This window comes from Cottoperca gobio, chromosome 9, assembly GCF_900634415.1.
Source record: "Cottoperca gobio chromosome 9, fCotGob3.1, whole genome shotgun sequence".
Taxonomy (NCBI): domain Eukaryota; kingdom Metazoa; phylum Chordata; class Actinopteri; order Perciformes; family Bovichtidae; genus Cottoperca; species Cottoperca gobio.
The window spans coordinates 9,904,466-9,930,248 of record NC_041363.1 but is presented as its reverse complement, the minus strand read 5'-3'; the positions used below and the strand labels follow the sequence as shown (position 1 = coordinate 9,930,248).

General features: G+C 42.1%; 2 protein-coding genes across 7 annotated transcripts in view; one reads left to right on the top strand and one right to left on the bottom strand.

Annotated features, from left to right (window-relative positions):
• Nucleotides 1-6,882, top strand: part of pip5k1bb (phosphatidylinositol-4-phosphate 5-kinase, type I, beta b) — a 33,938-nt gene extending 27,056 nt beyond the window's left edge. For 3 of the 4 annotated variants that reach the window (XM_029439640.1, XM_029439639.1, XM_029439641.1), the window contains exons 10-15: nt 816-864; nt 979-1,063; nt 1,884-2,039; nt 3,289-3,415; nt 5,261-5,384; nt 5,544-6,882. In XM_029439640.1, coding sequence (XP_029295500.1) covers nt 816-864; nt 979-1,063; nt 1,884-2,039; nt 3,289-3,415; nt 5,261-5,384; nt 5,544-5,546 — 544 coding nt within the window. In that variant the 3' untranslated portion in view covers nt 5,547-6,882. Of the gene's footprint in view, nt 1-815; nt 865-978; nt 1,152-1,883; nt 2,040-3,288; nt 3,416-5,260; nt 5,385-5,543 lie in introns of those variants that run through there. The other variant, XR_003832790.1, reaches the window with a different exon arrangement.
• A 105-nt stretch (nt 6,883-6,987) lies between these two features.
• LOC115013202 (collagen type IV alpha-3-binding protein-like) lies at nt 6,988-25,748 on the bottom strand. 3 transcript variants are annotated; one of them, XM_029439268.1, is made up of 18 exons: nt 25,030-25,748; nt 24,678-24,812; nt 22,043-22,159; nt 16,534-16,641; nt 16,131-16,269; nt 15,605-15,691; nt 15,273-15,430; nt 13,250-13,342; nt 13,067-13,153; nt 12,722-12,814; nt 12,284-12,361; nt 11,574-11,669; nt 10,809-10,941; nt 10,649-10,719; nt 10,435-10,563; nt 10,069-10,198; nt 8,707-8,844; nt 6,988-8,585 (listed from the first exon to the last, which is right to left on the bottom strand). In XM_029439268.1, the coding sequence occupies exons 1-17, from the start codon at nt 25,117-25,119 to the stop codon at nt 8,717-8,719; spliced, it is 1,872 nt and encodes a 623-aa protein (XP_029295128.1). In that variant the 5' UTR covers nt 25,120-25,748; the 3' UTR covers nt 6,988-8,585; nt 8,707-8,716. The 3 variants fall into 3 exon arrangements, with proteins under 3 accessions (XP_029295128.1, XP_029295126.1, XP_029295127.1); XM_029439266.1 differs by lacking the exon at nt 12,284-12,361 and having other exon boundaries at nt 15,605-15,694; XM_029439267.1 differs by lacking the exon at nt 12,284-12,361.
• Nucleotides 25,749-25,783: the final 35 nt, after the last annotated feature.

Genomic DNA, 25,783 nt, shown 5'->3' with positions numbered 1-25,783 from the left:
GATCTATATATACAATACTGAGATTATATAAACCTGTTGATGTCATTTTATTTCCAATCCTTTTATATTATTACTAATCGGATCTGTTGACTTTCGGTGGCCATTAAATATATTTAAATCTGACTGTATGAGTTTTGTATTTCTCACTTCCTGAAAAGTAAAATGTCTCGTCAATAAGAGGGAATGTGCATGAATAGTTAAAGACTGACTAAGGAAGTATAGCAGCATGGCATGACTCTCAGAGTAACTGCTTCGATTGTTGCTTGCCCTACGGCACGACCTCTTAATGTTAAATTATTACCCTGCATTGATGGAAAGCCACTTTACCTCGCTCCTAAAAGGACCTTTTCTCTATCCAACACGATTCAAATGGACACAGCGCTCTATAAGTCTTCTTTATTTACACATTGATTTTTTTCTTCTTCTTCCTGAGCGCAAAAGCATCGAGTGACAGAGGAGGAAGCCTTTTGGCTCATTGGCTTTTCAAACTTGTGGAAATTTAAGAGCATCACATAAATCTATGTCTGGCTGGTTGGTCGAGGCATTAAATGCACACAGGAGTGGGCGAGGTGAGATCAGGTCAGGGAGGGAAGATGAATAGGCCCAATTTGTCTCCACTTATCCTGCCTTACTTCTAGTAGCCTGTTTCCTTCAAAGACAATGTCACATAAGTTCAAACTTTGATGTATTTTCTGCTTAAATGCTGAAAAATGAGGAGGGAGAGTCTCAGGTTTAATCAAGCATAAAAGGGGAAGTTGTTGAGTAAGCGGATACATTTTTGTGACAAGGATTCTTCTTGTTTTGTTTCTTCCCAGGTTCATTAAAAAGTTAGAACACTCGTGGAAAGCCCTGGTGTACGATGGCGTAAGTTGATAGCCTGCTCAAATCTGAATCTGTTGCTTTCATGAATGCATTTGGTCACATACTACTGTGTGGCTTTCTAATAAAAAGCTCTGCATTTTCTCTGCCTGTCCTCAGGACTCCGTATCGGTGCATCGGCCCGGGTTTTATGCCAGCCGCTTCCTCAAGTTCATGAGCACACGGGTCTTCAGGAAGACTCAGCGTAAGTCGGCAGGTCGACCATCGTCACACGTGCTTTCCCAGCCCACATGCGAAAACAAACAAACAAAGAGAAGGGGCAGCAATGGGAAGTAAGGAAATCCTGTGCTGATAAGAAGAGTCAATCTGAAGGCGTTTCTTATTGTCTATTGCTGGGCATGTGTGTTACTGTAACATAATTAGATTAGTGGTAATTCACTTAACTGGTGTATTGTTTCCTTGTATTGTACTCCCGATCAGCCGGCCGCCCAACCTCGCAGAAATCAGGCATGCAGAGCTGATCAATGTACGACATACGATTGATTGATCCTCTGTCATATCTACGTTACGTTTATCCGCAGTCTATCCGCAGTGTACAGTGTGTGGCTGTATGTAAAGCCAGGAAGTAGTTTTTGGACTTTACATCAACATCAAATATATTAACAATGTTATGCAACCATGCAGGACCCCCCCTGTGGGACTGAACATGGCTGAGGCAAAGATTTGGGGATTTAGCAGTGCTGTTAACGGTCGCCAAGTCCCGTCCGAGGGAGATGACAGGAAAGGATTTCATGCCCCACTCTGGAGGCAGAATTAAGATGGCTTACGGGGCACTTGTGTAATCGTCATTGTGCATTTTTAACAGTTTAATAACTTTACTGCTCATTTTAGGAGGCAGAGCATTGGAGTTTTATTGTGTGTGAACTTTGCTTCAATCAGGATAATCGTCTCTTTGCACTATCTCCTCCAATTATCTTCTCCTCTTGCTCTTTCTGCCCCTGAATCTTTATCGCTCTCTTTTTTTCTTTTCTTTCCGCTCACTCGCTCCTTATTTTGTTCTGCAGCACTTCGATTCTCCCCTTCAAAGAGGACTCGTACATCCATCCCGGCTCTGAAGTCGTCCTCACAGGAGATCCTTTCATCGCAGGCAGATGAGAGGAACGAGGAGGACAGGAGGGACAGGCTGGGAGCTTGCAGCCTGGCTAGTCTGGACGGACAAGGTGCACTAAACCTTTTTTTTTTTTTTTAGAAACTCAAAACCTAAACGATTATATATGCACGTGCCATTTCACCATTACCCTCAACATGTCTTTCTCTAAACGGTCTCCTAATCGGCCCTTTAAACCTTGGTCAGTTTCTAGTTTTTATGGTTTATTGGAGCTTTTTAGATACACTTGAGGCCCATAAACACTCACTTGCATTCGGCCATAAAAACTTTGTCCTCCCAGCACTGTCCCAGGGGCAGCTGTCACTGGTTGATACATTGTTTGGAATTGATAGGAAAAGAAAACAGAGGCTACCTTGTTATTAGCAGTGTGTGTGTGTCCATAGGGCATGTGCAAAAACAAAAAGGTTAGAGCAGGTATTTGAATCAGCTGACAGTGTTTACAATGATGCCCACGTTCAGCAACATTGTCTGATCTTTTGTGTTTGATACCGTGAAGGATTGTCAGCCAACACAACACCGGAAGAAACAAGGGAGTGGAGCGGAAAGAGAAGTCATGGGGTCAGGAGTCCTTTTGCTCTTTGCACCGGCGTCTACAGCTGTGACGCAACATACTGTAAAGCTATTTGGGGTTGTTACACTTCCTGACTCTCTCTTTACGGTGTCTAAATTAGTCTCAAAGAGGACAGAGATAATCGGTTTTGCTTCGAAGCGTGAGGTTTAAACTAGGAAAGATAAGTCAGTTTTATTGGAACTATTTAATCAATTAACTTAAATCCAATTCTCATGCGCTGCCTTGTGTCAGTCATTAGGCTTGTTTAAACTTTCCACAATGGAAAGCACAAAGGAGTTACAAGAATAACTCTTACCTCTGGTCGGCGATCCACAGCTGTTCAAAGCTGTATTGATCATGTTGACTAATGGGGAATTATTGGTCTTCCAAAGATTTATGGCGGTGGATGTCAGTGTTGGTTGATGTCACAGTTAAAGGAAAACTCCACAGATTATACAAAACAATTTCAGTTTACTCAACATGGATAGTGCTACTCTAAACTAAAGAAGTTGTAAAATAAAATCATTTCTACGTGGATCTGAAAGAGCTTCTAAAAGTCTGAGAAGTCTCATCTCAGTTTGGGCTTGGAGACGATACATTTAGGAAAAAAAACATCTTTACGAACTGGAAGCATGGAGTTTGATGTTGACCAGGAAGTAGGCATCATATTAAACTATATGGAATGGGAAATGTAGGAAAGTGTGCACTTGCTTTCCTTTTACCGAAATAAATGTGAATGTGTTCTCCTCAGCTGTGTTCGGCTCGTACCTGCGTCCCGATCTGGTCCCTGCCAACCCGTCCTTCTTCGAGGGCTCCTCCATGGGAACCATCTCCACCTCCTCCATCTTTGTCAATGTGGACAACAAAACAGAGGAGAGGTGCGGTGTCTACTTTTCTCCCTTTCCCCCCCCCCTTTCTGGATGCTTTCATTATATCATGACTCTCTGTGGTGATTTAGGGCTGGGACATGTAGTTTATCTCCTTAAAACCATGATGCAAGGTTACTGTACTGTACGAGAAGGAAGGCATGTGAATTTACCACACCCAACAAACACATCCACACACACACACACACACACACGTCAACACACTCCGACGTTATTGTCACCTTTGCTCTTATCTCATGTGCGTCATAGAGCAGGTGACTCAGCTGGCGTGGAAACTGCACACACGCACAAATCCTACACAACATACAGACACAGTGAAAGGCTGAGCGGTGTGACAGTGGCTACTGTTTCATTTACAGGACAGGGAAGAAGAAAATATTCAAGAAGTTCTACGCAAATCTTTCCATGAAAAGGCATATCTGTTTGGCCATGAAAGCCTTGACTTTATTTTTATTAACTACACATTTTTACAGCATAATTTCTAGAATTATTTATTTATTACATTATGATATATTTAATCTCATAAACGATTACATTTTATTACACTTCTTTTATTACACTTTATCGTCTGGCTGGCTGAGACAGTTTCATTTGGCCTTTCCGCCTGAAGCTTCGTCCTTTCCCATCTTTCACCTCTCCTTCTGTCCAGCAGTGTCAGGTTCAGCTCGCTCTCTGAGTCTCTATTGTGCGACTTGCCCGGTCCTGTCCCGTCATCAGTCACCTGCTGCTGCGCTGACATTGTTCTGTCAACTGTTTTCATAAATATTTAAACGGTGGCTTTGACACGGCCTTACTCCGTGCCATTATGCTGCAGAAAGACTGTGACAAAAGAGGACAAGCGGGTGCTGTGGCGACTGTATATATACACCAACAATCTCTGTCTGACAGCTGGTCTGCCTGCTACAGTGGCAACACCTTAGGTTGTGATGTGTGTCAGGATTGTACTCCTCTGCTCCCCTATCTACCTGGCTTTCATTTTGACTTTGAACACAAAAAGAAGTTAATCACATGTCATAAAAGGGTAAAGACATATTCTTTATCAGGCAGTCACCTGATGTAAATAAGAGGGAAACTGCTCTCAAGTGTCCCCCTGGTGGTTGAAACGTAAAAGCAACAACATTGCACACTGATGGTCAAGCTACATTTAAAGATATACATGGGATTCATGTATTAGTCAAGTATTTGTTTTATGCATATTGGACATTTAGTTTATTATGGTTTTCTCAAAGTGTCTTTCAGAAGAAGGTGATGGCTCTCATACATTTGTGACATCTTTTAATGCATACATGACACTTCCTGCTCATCATTTCCAACACACTTTATGCTGCATAAAGTATTTCTCATGGTAGTTTTGTGTTGTTATCCTGGTTACAATCTTGAGACGGACACGTTGATGTCAGTTCTTTTCCCCCTAAAAAGTTCAATTACTTAAATTCAAGTTGTATCATTGTTCTAGAAAAATGTAACTCTTGTTTGTTTGTATCTCTAATGCTCTGAACGAGAGTCTCAGTTCTATTTTGTCATTATGGTCAAATCTGGCTTATCCTGAGGGAGATTTTGTTCATTTCCTGAGACATTTCTGAGACTGAGCCTCTCAGCTGAGGCCCCCTCTGGCCCGCCACCGGACAGGTTTCCCATCATGCTTGCAGTCGGTTCATCTCTTTATCTCTTTGATGTCAGAGTCTCTGCAATAGCGTGCGATTAGTTTCTGGGGTAGTATATTTTTCATCACTTTCCAAGCACTGTTTAGACAGCGGCTGTACTTCATCTGCCTTTGACCCAGACAATAAACTCTCAGGTCTGGGTTAATATGAAATATATTTTTTTCTGTTTCAGAGATGATGTTGCATCCAGCTCCACGTTTACCCTGGAGGACAGTGCTATCTGCCTGACATCAGAGCAGAGCACCATGGATGTGGACATAGACCGCGATGACGGCTCTGTTCTCGATGTCTACTTGGTGAGTTGTTCCTCCACTTGGTATTCTAGGTCACTATAACACTGGGGTCCTTCTTCTTTTGTCTTTATAAAGATGTTCAGATATTGGTTTCCTGCCGGTTTAGCTTCACATTTAAGCCTAAACCACGTCTTTTTTCTCTCTCTCTCCCTCCCCGGACAGTGAGAAGAGCAGCTTTACAACCTTCATTTCCTCCTGCCAATCATAAGACAATCGTCGCACTCCATTGGACCGGCCAGGCTGGCCTTTGACTCCACTTCCAGTGCTGCTAGATCCATGTTGCCACTTGTATTGCCAACACATAAAAAAAAGACTGAGATTCTCCACCGGTTGATGGACTAAAAGAAGACACAGCAGAGTCACAGCGATGTGACAACAATGTGACATATCATGTAATGTGATGAACATCAGGCTGAACTGAGTGTCGCTTTTTAGAGCATGCATCAACGCAGTGCCATTAAGTTTTATATATGTATACTGTTTTCATGGCCTACACAAAGATCTAAATATTTACTATATATACACACATGAGGAGAGGGTAATACATTTCTTTAAAACGTTTTCCTCTGATGACCAGAAAGAAACGTAAGAACCTTTCAACGTGTGCAACTGCACAGGTTGCTGATCAGAAGAGAAATGTTTACACTGAATTTATGGCGGCATCTTTGTCCCCGATGAACAAGGATGTGAAGGTGTCACACAAAAGGACACAAGCCAGCTTGTAGCCTCAGCCAACGAGGGATGAGAAAAGACTCGCATGAACAAACACGATGGATTCTGAAGCTCCCGAGGCCAAACAGAGACTGTGACGCTGTTAAAGCGGCCACCTTATCCTTACTGGGCTGTTATTCGCGCTGCCTTGACAGGAACCTGAAGCCCTGGTGAAGGCCTGCTGTAAAGTGAAGTGAGAAAAGACAGTTACTGGATCTTGGATGAAGCACAGAGCGGAGGGGACAATGCACTCGCTCTTGATCAAAAGGCACTTTTGACATTGGTTATGATTACTGTAAGAACTATTTTTTTCTCTGAAGACGTTGCTTAGGTGGGTGGGCTGCCTGACATGAGCAAAGATTTAGATATGCGAATATGCACTTTTTACTCAAATGCACACCTCTGTAAGTCCTTGATACTACATGTACAGAGACAGTGAAGGAACATTGAAGATCATTTTTGATGTGGAGCTAATAGTTTCGTGAGGTTTGCGTCATGACTGAAGATGCTTTTACTCAGGATATCCTTCGATACTGAATAAGTGTGTCCTCTTCAAGAAGTTATGAAACATGCAACCTACACTTAGAAGCTGTCCGATACCTCTTCATCAAGACCATATCCAACTATAAATGTTGAATTACATGATCACACGTCGGTTGAGAGCATAATTTATTATGTAAATCTCAATATTTTACCATTTGCTGAAAAAATACTTTAATCGCTGAATGTAAAGACAATGCATATTTATATTTAGAGACCTCGATAAATAAACTGCTACAATTTCAATGTCTACTGTTTAGCTGCTTCTGTGATTCCAACATTCAAGAGCTTCATTGTTTGCGTTTTAAAGCAGTGTGTGTGTGCGCATCATACTAAAACAGTACACTGCACTTGCTTCCGTTGTGTAACAATTTTAATTTACAGAACATTGTCAAATTGCATTACATTTAGTGCAAATAATAACACTTCTGATGTACAACTTAGAAATATACAAAGTGTAGATTACTGACAAAATATCAAAATTAAAAACGCTAAATGCATTCTTCAGCTGACATCGCTCGTAGATCTAGCTCTTGTAATCATCAGCAAAACAATTATCCAGATCCTTTCTGACCTCTGACCCCTTAGACCGAGAATCTACAACCATGCAGATCTACTGATTGCAAAACTCCTAACTTTTGATATCAAACACAATCTAAAGTAAATTTCAATCTTGAGGTAAAATTATGTGAAATGCTGACCCTCCCCCCACCCCTCTACCCCGCTTCATTTCAGTGTGGATAAATGCACATCTGGTGGCTGTACAGTAAAGATACCAGGATTTCATCCCGGTGTCCTAAGGCATTCTGGGGGTAGTTTATCAGTCAAAGGGCAGAAGACCACTGCACTATACTATAGTGTAGTGTGTGAAATGTAATGTTAGAGTCTGGGGTGTGGATGATATCCTACTCAAAATATTACACCTTTACCTTATCCTGCACAATAGCAGCGGGACTAATTTACAAATCTGACACTCGTGAATGCACAGACTTTTTTTTTTCTGCCACATAAGGGGCTGAAAATGGTGAAAAACCACCTGGGGTGTACAAAATGTATCCACTCATCTCTCAATGAAAGAGAGGAATCTGTACATCAGACACTTCGGCTTTGCCTTTTGCAAAAATATCTGTCAAAAACCTGTGAGTTGTGTGGGGGTTAAAGACGGATACACACTGACAAAAGACCCCGATTAAGCATCTATAGACCAGTCAACTACATCATTGATATCTAATTATCTGCTCTTCATGTTTCCTTGACCCATTAATGTATTCAAATTCAAGCATTTAACAGTCAATTCACATTTCTCACATTGGTAAACTAACGTGTTAGTGTTTCTCTGTACAATACATTGTGTCCCTGGTGCTCTCATAACAATCTAGAAATATAAAGATTTCAAAGCTTTAGGCTCTGGCCCCCCCCCATCAAACTGCAGACAGTCATCACCAGAGGGACAGGAGAAGGCAAGAAAGAGGAGATACTGTACCAAACCTCATCAATGCTTTTCCTGGTGATAACTACGTTCCTCTCTCATGGTAGTAACTTTAGCAGCAGCAAAACAAGTAGCTGTAATACTAGTGATTAAAGCGAACCCAAAACAAAAAGTCAAGAAGTATGTAATCATAAGAAATGTACAAAACAATTTACAAAAGAAAAAGCAAATAGTCAATAAACAACAATTCAAAAAAACCACTTAGGAAACTCTTGAATTTACATACAAATGTGCCCATGACCAACAGATGGCGTTGAGCCATGATAGTGTGGCTGGGATGACTACTGATGGATTAAAGCCGTAAAACCAGTCTCTTCTACCAGTAGGTGTCCTGGAGGATAAAGTTTCCTGCATGTAGTAGTTTGAAAACACATTCTAATTGACGGGTGATGTAGTTTTTGAAAGCCGGTTTCAACACTGACCAATGTAGTCTTTCCAGTAGGCAAACGTGGCCCTCCACAAGCCTAACAGCAAAGAAAACAAACAATCAAAATCAGATGAAGTCAAGAGTGTAATAAATGCTCTACCCATCATTTTAGTTGCTCTCTCAGTTGTAACAGAAGTTGTGTTTGAGTTCCCGGTTACCTCTTTGTGTTCAGAAGAGGATGGGCTTCCCAGCTGTTTTCTCCTGGACGTAGGAAGTGAAGCGTTTGAGGAACTTGGGATACTCTCTCTTGGCCACGGCTCTGAGGACAGAGGCTGGAGCCCAGCCTCCTGGATTTACTGCAGCCACACAGAGGGAAATGATCAGGAAACTGTGCTATTATACAAGAACATTATTAGTCATAATTAAAGCCCTAGTGTAACAGTGTACAAATTCCATACACAAGCTGAGGTCTAGTGCGCCCTCTAGTGGCAATTATACTTTTTCAAATGAACTCCAATAACCTCCCTGGCTTCTATAACAATACATTGGCCCAGGATTCCTTCTGCAGCATTGCTTTATTTCACAATAAACCTATCTACAGGAAGACAGGGGAAGTACAAGTCTGGACTGACATTTCAAACACACACAGTCCAACTCTTGCGCCAGCTACCAGCTGTACAAACACCAATCAGCTGATGTGAGGTTGTTCGGAATTATTTGAGGAAAAAGGCGCAATACAAACAAATAGCAAATCAGTAGCATCATAGTTTATCATTAATGATGATAAACGTGAACAAAACAAAAAGAATAAGAAGCCAGCTACAGGCAATCCACTTGTTTTCTTAGAGGCCCCTCGGTTACTTATTTCTTTATGGTTAAAGTCAACACCATAACCATCAACCAGCTAACATCACATGTGACAGGTGAGCTCTGGAGGACATTTCCACTGGCCTTAGACTATAATCACAAACACAAATATACAGAACTCTACCAGTTTGCCAATGCATTACAATGAATATCAGACATTTTAAGTTAAGTGATATCATTAATGCTTTCTTTAATCTAATCTTATAACGGTCAAATCAATAAATAAAAATGTGTATACAGCCCAATTTTAGAAATTGCAAATTTGCCTCAAGCTTTACAATATGTACAACAGTCGACACCCTCTGTCCTCAGACCCTTACAGCTTCTCTACAAGGAAAAACTCTCCAAAAAAAGACAATTAATGAGGAAAGAATGGACAAAACCTCAGGGAGAGCAACTGAGGAGGAATCAACCAGCACGGACAGACGTGCAACAGATTGTGTTACAAAAAAACAACATTTTAATGTCTTAAATTACATTACTAGTATAAACTGTCTGTAGACAATAAATAACATTTTGTTGAAAATTGATTACGGGTCAGGCCAGCTTCACACTCACACACTTTCACAGTAGGTTGGATGTTAATATTGAGGCGCTTGTAGATAGATTGTAGTTAGATTGATGATGATAGAGGCTTTGTTCTGTTGGCTGCTGATCTTGCCTTGGGAATATACACCGAGATCAATACCTTATTAGGCTGGAGAGACACTTACCATTGGCAACGTAGGTGATCTTACAAAGGATGTTGTCTCTGCTGATCTCTTTATCACCCTCGGGTGGGCTGACCAGCGTTTGGCAGATCATAGCGACATTGATTTTGGCTCGAACGCACCGGTTTGTGGGCTGGAAATAAAAATATAAATGTAAACATTCTCCAAGCTGCCACAAGTCTCACTGTAGCTAATTTGACAGAGTGACTGGGGTTAAGGCTGCACAACTAATCTTTCTACCATTTACCCATGAAAAGACAAAGTCTTGTTTGACTAAAGGATGATTGTAATTATATGCTGAAATGAACCATTATTACTCTAATCACAGTAGTGGCATGATAGTAACATGTGTTGATGTAGTAATCTTACAAGGGCATTGTCGTGGTCAACAGAGAAGTTGCACACCAGCCACGTGTCGGGATCGTTTTCGTTCGTTGCAAAGATCTTCCTGATTGCTGACAGATAGAGCACGTCTCTCTGGGACGCAGGCCACACCCTCTGAAACACACCCAGAGGCATTCAGTTGGGGGCTGCAGAATATTACTGTCTAGATGTGACACGTGTTTCAGCAGCGTGACCTTACCTTGTGTGTCTGGTAAACAATGACGGCATTGTCAGAGAGCGTTTCCACCACGTTGAAATTTTCAATAGTGGCTGAGGGAGGAAGAGTTCAGTCATGACATTAAAACAGAGAAAGCCAAACAGTGTTGATACGATGGGGACTTCTGAAATAGTGAACGTACTCTCCCAGTCCATTCGGACAGCCGTGTCCCAGAAGTAGTGGCAGACCTCGTGTCCCGTCACCCCCTTCACAGAATGCGTAGCTTTGAGAGGATCCAGCACAATACCGTTCTCCTCGACTTCCCTCCTGTACACCTGTTACAGAGTGCAGAGGTGAGACAGGACCTGTGACCACATAACCCCCCGCCCTCTATAAGCTCCACTGGCTCCCCATACCCCAGAGAATCCAGTACAAGATCCTCCTCATGACCTACAAAGCCCTCCATAACCTGCCCCACCCTACCTGACTGACCTCCTCCACAGACACACTCTCACCTGCACCCTCCGCTCTGCTGCTGCTAACCTCCTGTCCCCCCCCCCCCCTCCTTATCCTCCTTTTTGTTCGTTTATACATTTATTTATTACTCACTCGGCTAAGCGTCTGAGTCATTAGAAAAGCGCTATACAAGTATAATGTATAATGTATTATTATTATTATTATTATTATTATTATTATTATTATTATTATTATTATTATAATAATAACTCAAGCTGATGTTTTCATTCACAAAGTACTGATTACTTGTTTTATGGATTCAAAAGATCCTCTTTCCAGTGTGGCATGATGCTTTTACTTTAAATATTTGAGTAAGTCTTCTACATCCGCTGGCTGCTAAATTTATTATCAGTGCTTCTACTGCAACCACAGAGCCTTTTAGAAAAGGGAGTGAGACCTAAATATTCACATGATTTATGATTTATAAGCAGCTTCTCTCCTCTGTACTCACCTTCATCTCTCCTTCTTCTATTACCAGCTGCCAGTTGGCATCTCCGCCCATATCCTGAAGAGAGTAAGTCATATGATTCTGCACCATCTCCTCCACCTAAGAGACAGACGGGTATCGATTAAATCCTTCGGTTAGAAAGTGTGTTACAGTTCTTCACCTGCCTGTTTGAGGACATGCTTTGAAACGGGACATAGTTTGGGGAGAAGAAGAATGCATTGCAGTAGGGACGCTACGCACAAGTTCAAGAACTCAACACAGCTGTTCCCTTTCATAATCTTAGATACATTAACCATTGAGCTTTAACCAAATAAATATAAAACACTTGAACAGTCATGTTCATGCCTGCTCATGCTGCGAAAGTAAGGCAATGTAGTGATGGAGGAGTAGGCGTCTCTAGATGCCAGTCATGCAGCGCCAGACAAACATTATTCTCATCAGCGGTATGATGACAACCGTTATGTGATGAAGACAACCTGCGAGTCACTCCAGGAATTCTGTCTAGTCGGGGTTTTCGTCTTATATAATACATGCATCACATTGTTTTAAAGAATTGGGTGTAAAAAAAGCTGAGGAAATGTTAGTGATATCCTGGAGAGATTGGTTAGTAGACATTCTCATGCCACTCATGCTCTCTCTGACTGCGGTGGAAAGCAGCAGGTGTTTGGATCCCCCTGCAGATAGGGGTGCTCGCTGTTGACCAAATACCGTACCTGGGCGCTGAATCTGTGAATGTCATCGGAAGCACTGACTAGCTCAACGGAGGACAGGGAAGAAGAATGGCTATGGGGCTGTACAGCAGAGAGGAAGATTGAAACAGAAAAGAAGAAGAAACAAAAGAAGAAGAAAAAGGCACCCTACAGCAGTCCAGAGAACAATCACAACCTGCGCATTTCAAATGAAGATGTTATGTAAGCGCTCAAATGATTGCAATAAGCACAAACTGACTGTGTGTGAATAGATTAAAGGTGAAGCAAGGACGCATTATGAGAAGCACACACACACACACACACTTGTAGTTCACGGGGTGTAAGCAAACTAAGCTTCAGACAGGAATGATGAATGTCCTCAGTAGCAACCGGCAGCCTTAAATCAGAACAAAGCAGAATGGAAACAAGATGTACGTTGAAGAGAAAATCTGTGTTGAGCACCTTGATGGCAAATCGGTGTGTGCCAATGGTGGAGTAGATGTCTCCTGGAGGAACGGGACTTAGTCGAGGTATCCTGACCTTCTCTGACTGGCACTGAGGAACAGAGAGTAGGAGTTTGGTGAGCGAGAGAAGATTAAGACGATACGACAGAGAGGCAACATCCCTGTGTGTTATGTACGCAGCTGCGCTTTACTTCATTGTTCTTTGTTTAAATGTGTTAAAAAGAGAAATAGATGAGGAAGGGAGGGGTAAGAGAGATTACATGTGCCTTCTAGACTAAAAATGTGTAATTGTTTTATGCATCAAAACGGGACAGGACATTTTGATTGATTTGATTCATCACACCTGCTCCTCTATCTTGTCCTGTCTGTCCAGTGCAGCTTCCACCGCATCGAAGAACTCGTCCTCATTGATCAGACTGTTGGGCCCCTCCTGTGGAGAGCAAATGTCGTCAGCAACAGAGCTGAAAAAGGTGCAGAATGATAAAAGACAATTCTAATCCATTTATCGCATCTCATTTCTTCTTGCCTCGTAGTCCGGGCCTCCGAAGTGCGACTTCTTCTTTAGCTCATTCATAGCCGACTTGTAGGCATCTTCTACCCTCTTCCTCTTCTCTAGCTCCTGAACACAGAGAGAGATCAGTGTAGTGTTGTTAGTGCAACTTTATTTAACAATAAATAACAGACTACAAATGCCCATTAAAACATCTGCACTGCATTTAAAAAAGAGATCTGCAGATCCTCCACATTTAGACAACAAATCAACAGGAATCCATTGTTTTAGAAACGGCACAACATCTCTGCAAGTGACGATGCTCCTTTTATCAGAGGATAGTTTAAAAAAGGGGAAGAAATATCACACACACACACACACACACACACACACACACACACACACACACACACACACACACACACACACACACACACACACACACACACACACACACACACACACACACACACACACACACACACACACACACACACAGACACACACACAGACACACACACACAGAGAGAGAGAGAGAGAGAGAGAGAGAGAGTCCCTGCCAGAGGCTAGTAAACACACTTCTACTGGAAACAACAGGCTCTTGATGTACTATGGAGAACGCCAGAGCTTGGATTACTGTTCTCACCATCTAATACTTAAAAGCACTGAAACAATGCAAACCAGCCGATGTATTAAGTTTCTCTGTGAGAGCAAATTTATCAAAACTACAAATATAATTTACTATGTAGATTAAAGCCTAAGAAACCGCACACAGTTCATTTACACTTCAATAAGAGAAAGAGAGCAAACTAAGGCAATTGTGGCTAAAAGTATATTGAAAACAATAGCGTTCTCCTCAAATATACTTAAAGTCGGAGGGAAGACAGACAGAGACAACAAAACCAAACAAAGTATACAGGAAGGTGTGTACATAAAACACACTATAAAATGAACAGGACTTGATCCTGTTGTCAGCTGTGTGTAACTACTAGAGACAGACAGTGACCTACTTTAAAGAAGAGGCTGCAAGTCTGTAGAGGTATCCATCTCTGTGTCTGGTATTTGAGCTGCTCTGTCCTCCTTTGTCGCGAAGGCTTCCACAAACTGCCCTAATGAAGTCTTAGCAGTCATTTTCACGTTCACTCTCTGTACAAGTCTGAGCAGGCGTGTCTTGTTCCTTGGAGAGCGTGTTCTGTACTTTTTCTGTATTTCCCTACTCTACATCGGCAGCTGAACTTCACACACATCAACAAACACAGATAAGATTGAGGTAGTTTCACTCGAGCAGTCCAACTAACTGAAAGCACTTCCCGGCTTTTGTAGACTTTTAGGGTTGGGCAACATGCGTTTACACATAAAAAAAGAAAAAAGAAACTGGTTTGACAACATAGGCTGAGCTGATCAGGATGTAAGTATGAGAAGCACCTTTACAGACACAGGCTGCTCTCTAGATAAAAGAAATATCAATGAGGGGGGGAAAAAAGCACACCATGGGACTCCAACCACTCTAAAAAAAAAAAAATACAAAATAAAAAGCGATTGAATAACAAAAAGGGTTAAAGCTTGTTATGGGCGACAGGTGCATTTGTGCTTCTGGTGAGCAAGTCTGTATATTTTGAAACTGATGGTTCATTAAACTATATCTATTAATGTTACATTGGATATAGCTGGTTCACAGGTGGATACTGAAGTAATCAGTAATCTGGACTGTGGAATTTGAGGAAACTTTAAGCGTTTGTGTCCTGTCGAACAGCGGGCTATGTTGCGACATATCTTGCTAAAGACGCCCACTATTAAAGCAGCTTAACAATTACCACTATCAACTTCACTGCTGAACCACAACTTCATCACCTGAAGGGCAGAGCCCAAGAATACCAAACTCTTGGTCATAATAACCAACTCCTTAAAGACGATGGAAGGCAGCGATTATCTCATCAGTCTTTAAGATTTCCACACGGCAGTGACTGCTGACACACCCACTCAGAAAACATGACATGACATTTAGCACACTGTGAGGGACATCTATTGTAATCACGGTGTGTCGAGAGCAAGACCGTACCCTGTCCAGTCTCTTCTGCCAGCTGTCCTCTCGTTTCATCATCAGCTCAATGCAGTGGGACAAAGTAGAGAGGATGCCGGCCGTGGTGGCCTTGAAGGTGATGGCCTCACCCTTGAAGTCTATTCCATTCATACCTTTGGGGCTGGCAGGTGGAAACACTGGCACAGACGGAAACAAATAACCTCAGTGTGACAGCTGCCTTGTGACGTGTGAGAAACAGACTTGCTAGAGATTAAAATTAATCGGTTATTTAAAAAGGCCAAGACACTAAACGTTTTTCACTGATATTCTCAAATAAAGCAATAATGATCTGTATCTGCAGGGAAACTCACATTTCTCTTTGCTGCCGTTGTTGTTGTGATTACATTCACCATCGGGTCTTGTAGTGGTAGGAAAGTCGTCTTCGTCCTCCTCTACTTCTGCTAAGAAAGCAAGAGCGATCGTAGATGTATTTACTAACCATCTGTCCAGTTAAGCAAATTATAAATTGACATAAAGCTCATAGAGTTTAACATGCAGATTAAACGAAAGGTTTGTTTAACCTTCATGAGAGAGCAGGTTGGATGTGAAAGTGAATCTGAAGAATACAGAAAGCCTCTGCCTCAGAGATTAAACAACCCACAAAGTGCCCTGTAAGTGAATATTGATTTTTGTTTCCCCATCAACCACTCTGTACCAAGTACAGCCCCATCTATAAAGCATTTCCTTAGAAGGGTAAACATCAAGACTAATCCCTCTTTGCCATGTCCACACTGCTCTAAATATCACATTTATGTTGTTGTGTAAATCTGAACCCATTTAAAATGAATATCTGACACTATACAAGCTTCATATTAGTGCATTTATGCCACAGGTTACCTCCATCTCTGTGAAATTCATCTTTGGGGACAACATCAGCACAGGAGTCAAAGTATTTCTGCAGGGTGTCCACTTGTCTGCACAGAATGTCTCGGAAGGTTTCCATTTCTGCCAGCTTCTCACGCAACCTGTGGCCCTTCTGAGCGGAGAGAAACAGGAGTAAAGAGAAACAATCAGGAGCTGTAAGGGGGAAGATTCAAGAGTCAGTTCTTTTGTTTAAACCACAAGGTCATCATAAATAATAAAGATATAGCCTTTAGCTGGTATTTACAAAAGGTGCTTTTGTACATGTGGACATACTGGCCAAAGTTCACAAGTGTATTGAGGGAATAACTTCAGAGGGAGAATTTGACCAGATCCGATAGATCCAAACATCTTCAAACTCTGGTGATCATGTTTTTACCTTGAAGGAGGACGCGGATGTGGCGGACAAGGCACTGGCTGCTGAGGTGAGAGACAACATGGAACCATGACGCCTGAGACTGGTTTCTGAACCATAACCAGACTCTGCCTGAAATACGGAGGGAGGGATCGAAGGCAGAAAGAGAAAGAATGAGGGAAGGAGAGGAGTAGGATATGGATGATAAGAAAAAGAGAAGGAAAACGCAGGGAACAGAAGATCAGTATGTGCACAAAGAGCATATTAAACAATATAATAGGACAGTCAGAGACAGAGGGAGAGACAGAGAGGGGGGGGGGGGTCAATGCTGGCAGTCAGCAGCAGCACTGAGTAATGCTGAGCTAGAGCAGAGCAGGGCCTACACCTACACAGACATACAGTCTGCTGAAGGGACTGGGGCTGACAAAAAGACACATTCATCACCCCGGCCATTGGAGCTGGTGGTTGAGGAACAGTGAAAATAAATGACACTGTATCCCAGAGTGGACAGATTTAGGCTTGATTGCAATTTTCTGGAGGAAAATATTGTTGTACCTATTAGGACACGCAGTGTAATGTCTGGCATGGCATTATAAAAACATATCTACAGTATGACCTGGCAGGAGGGAGGGAGGGAGGAGGCAGGGAGGGCGTGGCAGTGACTGCATTTGTTCCATTAAAAACAGCCAGCCCGGGACTGCAGACTCAGCAAAGTGACAGATTTCTATTATACACAGAACATGTGCATGCACACCCAGCCAACCCAACCACAGTATATTAAATGTTCTTGTTTGTCCCACATGCAGCTGTTAACGGTTATCCACTTATTCAGAGAAAGACAGCAAATTCATGATCCAATATTACAGTCTCGTAATCAAATTATTATCTCTTACTCGAAGAGTAGAAACGGTAATGAGGCTGTAGTGCGACAGACGAAAGTCTCACTTAGAAGTCAGGATCCTAACATGCGTGTGGTATATTTTAAATATTTAGTCATGGCCTTTGTGTGTACTTTCCTCATGATTCTTAATTTAACAAGGGACTGTAAGCTTTCCCCGTTTACTATAATTGGCATGCTGAGGTATTACTTGAGACTAGTGAGCAAACTGAGGAGGGAGTCAGGGGGAGGGAGACAGAGAAAACAGGGGGACAGACTCAGAGATTTGACACTGAATAATGTTGAACAGAGTGATCAGGTCAACAGAAAACAAAGCCTTAGTATTTGCTGTTACAAGGTTTGTTTTCATTCATACAATCCCGTGATTGTTGTGATATTAATGTTAAAGTGATACATTTAAGCACTTACAGTTCAAACTAACATCAGATATATTTGTATGAATTGCAATCATAATTGGAAACCTTTGGTTCATAAAAAACGCAGATAATGAAAGCAGAAAATATATACAATGTACAATTAAATTATATTCAATAACATAACAAGAATACTCCAGCCTTACAAATGACCCCAGGTACACAAACTAATTGAACATTGCAACATTCATGTTTGTTATTATTAAAGAGATTTTGATGCTATTGTGTAAAGACTTACTATACATGGAGATATTTGCAACACACTGAAAGTCAACGTGTTCAACCATCAGTTTCAAAATCAACATACTGGTTTGAGTCAGACTGGACTGACTGGCTGTTAATGTTACTCACATTAATCACATTACTGCAAAAAAAGGACATTTCCATTTTTCCCCCCAGTTTTTGGTTTTAGTTCAAATGGACGTAAATGATCGTTGGTCCTTTGACTTGTGGTCTGCGAAGCACCTCAGCTTCAGCCCTGATGACTCAAATACAAATAAATGCTTTGATACCTACAGTGCATTTATACAACAGTCTGCTTTAAACTATATCACTCAGTGTTACTATAATCTATGTTTCCTGCTACAATGTGTCAATTCCTTAAACAAACTACTTCATCAGCTGAGAATGACAGTAGGGTCATTATGTGGGGAAATTAACATTTGACAAAAGGTTCTACAGACTAAACGTTGGTCAATAGATCACAAAAGGATTTGATTAGCTTCGCTTTATTTCTTTGATCCGACAGATATTAAACCGGTTACAGAAGTCATTATTAATGTATTGCTGGTTTGAGTGTACCGAGAGGCAAAGCAATGCATGAAAATCATGTCTTCTACAAAACGACATTCCCCATACAACTAATCTGCATTCTCAGTTATGTTTCGAGGTAAACTGGTCACAGTTTTAAATATGGTAAATTGAAACAAAACAAAAACGCAACAACAATCCTTGGTTAGGTTCACACGGGACACGAACAGCGGCCTCCTGGGTGAAAGCCCTACGCTTGTGAGGCGTCAAAAACAAAACGTAATCCGGGACAAAATAAGTTTGCCTCGAAATGTGCAGTTTCGTTGTATGGGAATATAATTATGTAGGAGAGCAGGCTGAACATGAAGACCAATCTGTGACAACTCTGGAGACTGTCATCTCTAAGCACCTGCTCAGCAGCATGACACAGCCATGCAGATGAAATCACCCACTCTAAACAACACATGAAATGGCACCCTGCGCCCACGGCTTTGTGATGGGTAGTGACCATAGCAACCACTGGGTACCTCTTCACATTTGAGCACTTTGCCGTTTGAGAAATTACCTGTCACTAAAAATGCTGGTAGTCCAGCACATAGCAATGTCACACAACATAGTGACTGACATGCAGTCCAGTTCAATCCTCAAGCTAGCCCATCAAAGCTACTAATGTGGACAAACTGCATGCATGAAAATAATACTTTATGCAATGTATGGAGGAAGGCAAAGTAGGCCATGTTTAACATTCATATCACAACACTGACATACTACTTAAAGACTTCAGTGATGAGTGACAGCAGCATGCCAACATGCTATGAGCCCACCATTCGGCCATTCCAACAGCCAAGGCAGAGCAGGACACTGCTGCAGTCCCGATGGTTCGCTGGCCCCAACATGGCTCAGACGCTCCCTCAACACTCCCACTGTTCTGACAATTCAGAGGCTTAAGTCCAGTATTCCCGTTTCTCTGGACACACCTCACTGAGGAACAAAAGGGAAGAGGAGGATGTGTAGCAGGAAAGCCACACGGGCTCAGCTAAAAGCTCGTCAAGTAAAAGAAGAAAGCAGCTGTACGAGAGGGAAAGGAGGAAGAGGAAAAAGTCATTTTCTCTGTAGCAGTCAAAAGAGTGGCAGACACTAGCTGCTCCATGAAGCAGAAGAATCGAGTCTTGAAATTCCCCGGCAGAGCGAAGCAGGTCTGCTCTCAGTCTGATTTTCCGCAGGCAGGCACACACATGGACTCAAAGACACACACGTACATGCACTCCACTCTTGCTGCGCACGTATATCAACGGACCACACACCCGGATATGTGAAACCTTTTCATCTTGTCCATCTTTATGTCCAGCATCCATCACTGAGCAAGCAAATGTGACAGTGTGTGATTGCATGTGAGAGACAGAATGAAGAGTGCATGCATATATGCATAAGACAGAGAGAGAGAGAGAGAGAGAGAGAGAGAGAGAGAGAGAGAGAGAGAAGGGTTGTGATAAACCACTTAAGTACCAAATGGGTGGGTAAGTGAAGCAGCCTACTGTACATTAAATGAGGGAGGGTGGGAGAGGAAGAGAGAGCAACATTTGTCCAGCTCTTCTGTTTTACTTCCATCTACCTGCCACTCCTTTCATCCTTTCCTATCCTGATTAACTGATAACTCATTGTGGAGCTTGCTCTGGGGCAGCAGTGTCAACAAGCAGACTGGCTAAGTTGTGGAAAAACTACAAATAAAAACAGGGGTTTCCCCCCCCTCCACCCCCATCTCCTCACATAACACCCCTCTGAATCTGACAGAATGGAACAGTCTTCTCAGTATGATCGAGAGTTGTGCGTGTCCCTCTTGATTTTTGTTGCTGGCAATAAAAAAAAATAAAAAAGCATTATTCATCAAGAGCTGCACTTAACGTCCCGACACTTAGCACAACACCAACACAAACACACCCACACATAAAAACACAAATGGACTCTTTCTTGTACAATAACAGCCCATTTTGGTAAGATACATATGCAAATGGTTGTGGTTTGCCTTTGCAAAGTGTAATCGAGTAGTATATACCAACATTAAGCTAAATGCTTAATACTATAGGGGACGTTTAGATTTAATTTCTAGGAACAAACAAGGATTGCATTTGAAAATATATTATGTCAGGCTTATGGTTTGTTTAAACGTGTGTGTATTCTACTTTTACCAGTTGTTGTGATGGGATTTTTCCATTTGTCATATTTTCTGCAATGGGAACGGAAAAGAAAACAAATAAAATGTAAAAATGACCAGAACAAGATGCAAGTATGTTTAAACAAAGTTGCAGAAAGGTGAAGCTTTCCTTTAAAAAAAAAAAAAAGGTAGGCGACACGATTTCATGCCCTCTTGAAACAAGAATTAAAACCAGAATGCAAGTGGTGAACATTGAATGCAAGTCCTTCTGTCTCCAGTTGGGAGCAGTGCAGACACACTCACCTATATTAATGCTGCAGGTAGTGCTGCATCAAGCTTACTGGAGGTTACTGTAGGTCATAATCCAGACTAACCCTGAAATATTTTCAGACCGCCGTTAATGGACTGGAGACCTGCGGTCACTCACACTCAACTGCCAACACTCAGTAGCACTAACACCATCCACAGCACCATTTTAATGGAGAAGCCGGCCTGACGAGAATTCACAGGATAGTGAGTCTTTTTTCACGGGTATATGTACTGTCTGTAGAGTAGAACGTTGTATAAGCAAATCAATAGAAACAAAACTAACTTCTTTATTATTTAGGGCAAACTAACGCAATCTAAACTTTCAGCTAGATCCCGGCATTATACTGCATGTTGCACGGCACTTCTCTCGTAAGCCATGACGACGTATACTGTACAATGTGCTTTACACATTTTGTTTATGGTAACTTGATGTCATTGCATAGTGAGCAGCTGCCTGGTATCTGATAACAAGGGGTACCCCCACCTCAACACCTCACTCCACAGATTCCACACATTCCCAGGGTGAAGGGCTGTGCGTGCGTGCGTGCGTGCGTGCATGCGTGCGTGCGTGCGTCCAAATCCCTGTCCTGCCACACCCAGCTCACTGAACAAAACAGATAACTCCCTGTCAGTTCTGAAAAACAGCCTGACCCAAAGTTGAACCTCAATACCTAAAAAATGTGAATAATGCAACAAAACAATGTTTCCAGTGAGTTATTAGACAAGCCACAAAATAAAATATTTATTATAGCCCTAGGAATTGTACGGCATAAGCACATTCGTTCCGATTCCTGAAACGACACGCAAATAAAACAGAGAAATCCCAACATGGACTGGATTCAGTCACTTAGCATCTGTAGTATTAATTCCTCTATCAGGGTAATGACTTGTTTGCAGGTAAGCAAAATTGCCATGAATAACTTGATCACAAGATGACAAGCAAACCAAGGGATCAAAAATAAGCCGGCGATCCAGAAAATCTATGAAGAAAGAGAAACCCGTTCCACTCACCTTGTGCAGCTCTATCGACTCGATCCACTGGAGTCTGTGCTCGGGATCTTCAGCTCTGAGGTACCAGACACTGTCGTTCACGCTGATGTCAAAACGACACTCATCAAACTCATGAGGCTGCAAAGAGAGAGGAGAGGGCTCATGAATAGTTATTAGGCAAAGCACACGAGTCATGTCAGATAATACAATCACCACAACCAAATATCTGTGTTTGAATAAATACAAAAAGTCAACAGTCACAGAGGAATCAGAGCAGAAACCCCACTATAACGCCTCTAGTCTGCTTATGACACTGGCTGACTAGCGATGACACATTTTGGACACATGGATTTCATCAGTCACAGGAAACCCTCTGCCACACAATAAACAAGAATTTTAATTAGAAACTGATGTCTTGCGTCTGCAGGCACAACCCTAAACGACCACAGCTGTGCAAGAAAAACAGATATTCTTTCAGCATGCCTTCAACTGAACCTGGGTCATCATAACTTTTTCTTCTTCTATTAGGACAAATCTTTCAACTATTTCACTCCCCCGTTCTACAATGCACCCCACCCAGCTCCAACCACTGGCCTTAGGCCCCCAAACACGTGCACTAAAGAATTCCCGTTTCCTCTGGGATTGGAATGTGACCACTGCACTCAGCTGAGGAGAGATCTGTTCTGCAAAGGTTCCCAATAAGAAATTAGACAAAAGTTGACCTAAATCTCTTTGCCATTTCTCTCCTTTGTAAAACCATGACTACAGCTGCTCCGTCAGCTGACATAACCTCATGTTGCCCGAGTGTAATTAGATTTGCTGAATGATGCTCATGTGCCTGTTTATTCGCTGCCACGGACAACAGCAGCATACACTCGGCCTGCATAACTTCATGCGACATGGTCTTTACACTTTAACACTAATAGTACACTTCACAAGTTGCATATCAGGGGCGAGTGCTTTTCTCTGACCCTTGAACGCTTTCCAATACAGTCACAGAAAACCCCAGAGCAAAAGTTTCCCCTTCAGAGACGGGTGTTAACATTAAAGATGCCCTGCAGTTTTCCAAGCTTCACTGTAAGGATGGGTGTGCAATGGTCAGCTCAAGTGCATCCAGCCACAATGCCATTACTGGTGAGAGAAATCCAGTTTATCTTACTGTACTGTATCAGACACGGCCCATAAACCTCTGCTTTACAACCCAGTTTATACCCCTTTCATTCCGCCTGGAACAATCTCCTTCCCCTTGCGTAAGCACTACTGAATATCCTTGCTGCACTGGCTGTTTTCTGTGTATAGGACTGTAGCATCTTCAGTGTTAGGAAAGAGGAGGTTATCAGTCAAACACTTATAACCTTCTTACAACAGAGACACCCAAGACTCAAGCTTTTTCTTCTATGAGCTGCCTTTAAACTAGGGTTTCCGAAAAACACGTTTTTATTTGAATTAGAATAATATTTAACACTATAAATATATATATTTACTATTATGTATACTGTTTGCTCTGTACAAAAATATACAACTGACAGGAAAACAACAATAAAAGTGACAAGAGCTTGAACTGAAGTGAGCTTTTGATATTGGAACTTGGCCTATGATAGGAATTTTTTCAGCATAACATTCCCTGCACATGTTGGTTCCCTATGAAGACAGTCTGTGTGTCGGTAGACACACTGTGTGTCGCAGACTGATATTAGGCAAGAAGAGAAGCAGAGGCTTGTTTCTGCATTCCTGAGTTCTCATACCACGGTCTCCGTAGACAGCACTGGCTTTATTAAGGAAGAAGGGAGAGGCAGAAAGAAGTTACTGTCCAGGTCATACTACGCTCATCATTAGTGAGCATGTGTAATTAAACTGTGTACAGTGTTAGTTAGCCTACTATAACACAATAACAACACACTTAAATGTCTTGTGGAGTTTCATTCAGGTCTGCACAAACACAAGAATTGGCGTAGCGCTAACTCAAATGACCACACTCACTGTAACCTTTCATGTTGTGGTTTTTTAATCCAGGTTTGAGTCATATAATCCTATTGCACAAATCACAGTAAAAACCCACTTGTTTGGCCTCTGTACATGGTGGTGTGCTCAGAGAGAACAGTGATAATTAACCAGGGTGTGCGATTTCAACTTATCTCATCTACACGGGGCCTTCCTCGGGGTAGTACAGGTCCGATGTCTACAGTGTGTAGTCAAAGCTTACATTTGAACCGTAGGGAACCCCAATTTCAACTAACCGGTGCCATAAGTGCCATGGAGGAAGACACATGAGTGTGTTGTCAAATGACTGCTGGAGCAGGAATGACTTGGCCTGGTAAAAACACAGGTCTCTACCCTATCTGTGTAATCTTAAAAACAGCCTCATTGCTAGTTAATGTTTACCTTTCTATCTTTGAAGAGCTTGGATTTAAAGAATTAAAGTTCAACTCCATTCATGCTAATGACAGGGAAAGACAGGCTCGAAACAATGAGACCTGCAGGAGAGGTAACCCAACTCCAAAAGCACTGATGCAGAAAATGAGGCCTTTCATGGTCGCCCATTTTATGAGCCCTTATCCCCTGAAAGGTCGGACAGGTGCTTAGCTCATTCTGCTTTCTATTAGTGCAAAAGACAGCAGCAGTGATGTTCCTTCTTCATAACGTGGTAAATACTTACTGTGATAACAGCCTTGCTGAGGCACAGAGACCCCCTGCAGCCGTATTCCCGTTCATCCTCCGACTTGTAGTAGCTCAGAGTATTGTTTTTCAACACGACCCATCGGTCCTGCCATCCGTGTATGTAATTTGTCCACTGTAAACACACACGAAGTACAACACTAACAGTTAGCTGAACTAACGTTATGCAGTCAACATATCCTCTGCCTGCATGATGTGCATGCAGGATTAAACTGTTGCTGCTCATTTGTAAGATTCACCAAGCTTTCAAGACTAGTGGTTTGTGATTAAAACACCTAAAACAAAAAGTTATTTCTGCAGCATAAAACATTGTAACATTTAAACTGGTTCACCTTGCTTAAAATGCCTCCGACATCCACTTGCTGTGCGGATTCCGGGTCCACATCCTCATCCGAACCGGACGATGAACCCTTTTCGGACATTTAAATCCAAAGTTGAAAGAAAACTTGAACCTGATTTTAGCGAAAGAACCGCGTATCTTAACGATAGCTGCAGGATTTGTTATCAATTAAAACTAGTCACAGCCAAAACCTGCTGACAGCTTCTTTAATTTAGCCTTCACGTCGGCGAAATACCGTTAATTAGGCATTAACCGAGTACATCAAACATAATCTGAATAGCGTAATTTATCTTCGGTCGGTTGACAGACTTAAACCCAACTATCCTGTTTTGTCTTAAGACACTTTGGAGCTGACAGCTGAGTCTCAACTTCTCAATTTTGCGGGCTTTGTTTTGAAACTGACGTCGAATACCAATGAGAATAGCTAGTTAGCGTTAGCTGTCAAACGACGCAACTAGCTAACATTAACTTAACTTGCCACTTGTGACTATTCTCGTTAGCTATATTTGCTGTGGTCGGTAAGCTACTCAAAATAGTGATCGATAAGGAAGGCCTCCGTGTTGACGCTGTACCTCAACTTCAAGCTGCAAACGACGAGTAACGGTCTGTGTCGTTGCTGTAGTTCCGCAGTTTAGTTAGCAATAGCGGAGGACTGACCATGGGACTGACTAGCTTGTCTTCATTCAGGTCGGGGGAGGAGCTGCAGCCACGCTTTACTGTGTACCTTAAACAGAGTGGTGTCAAGT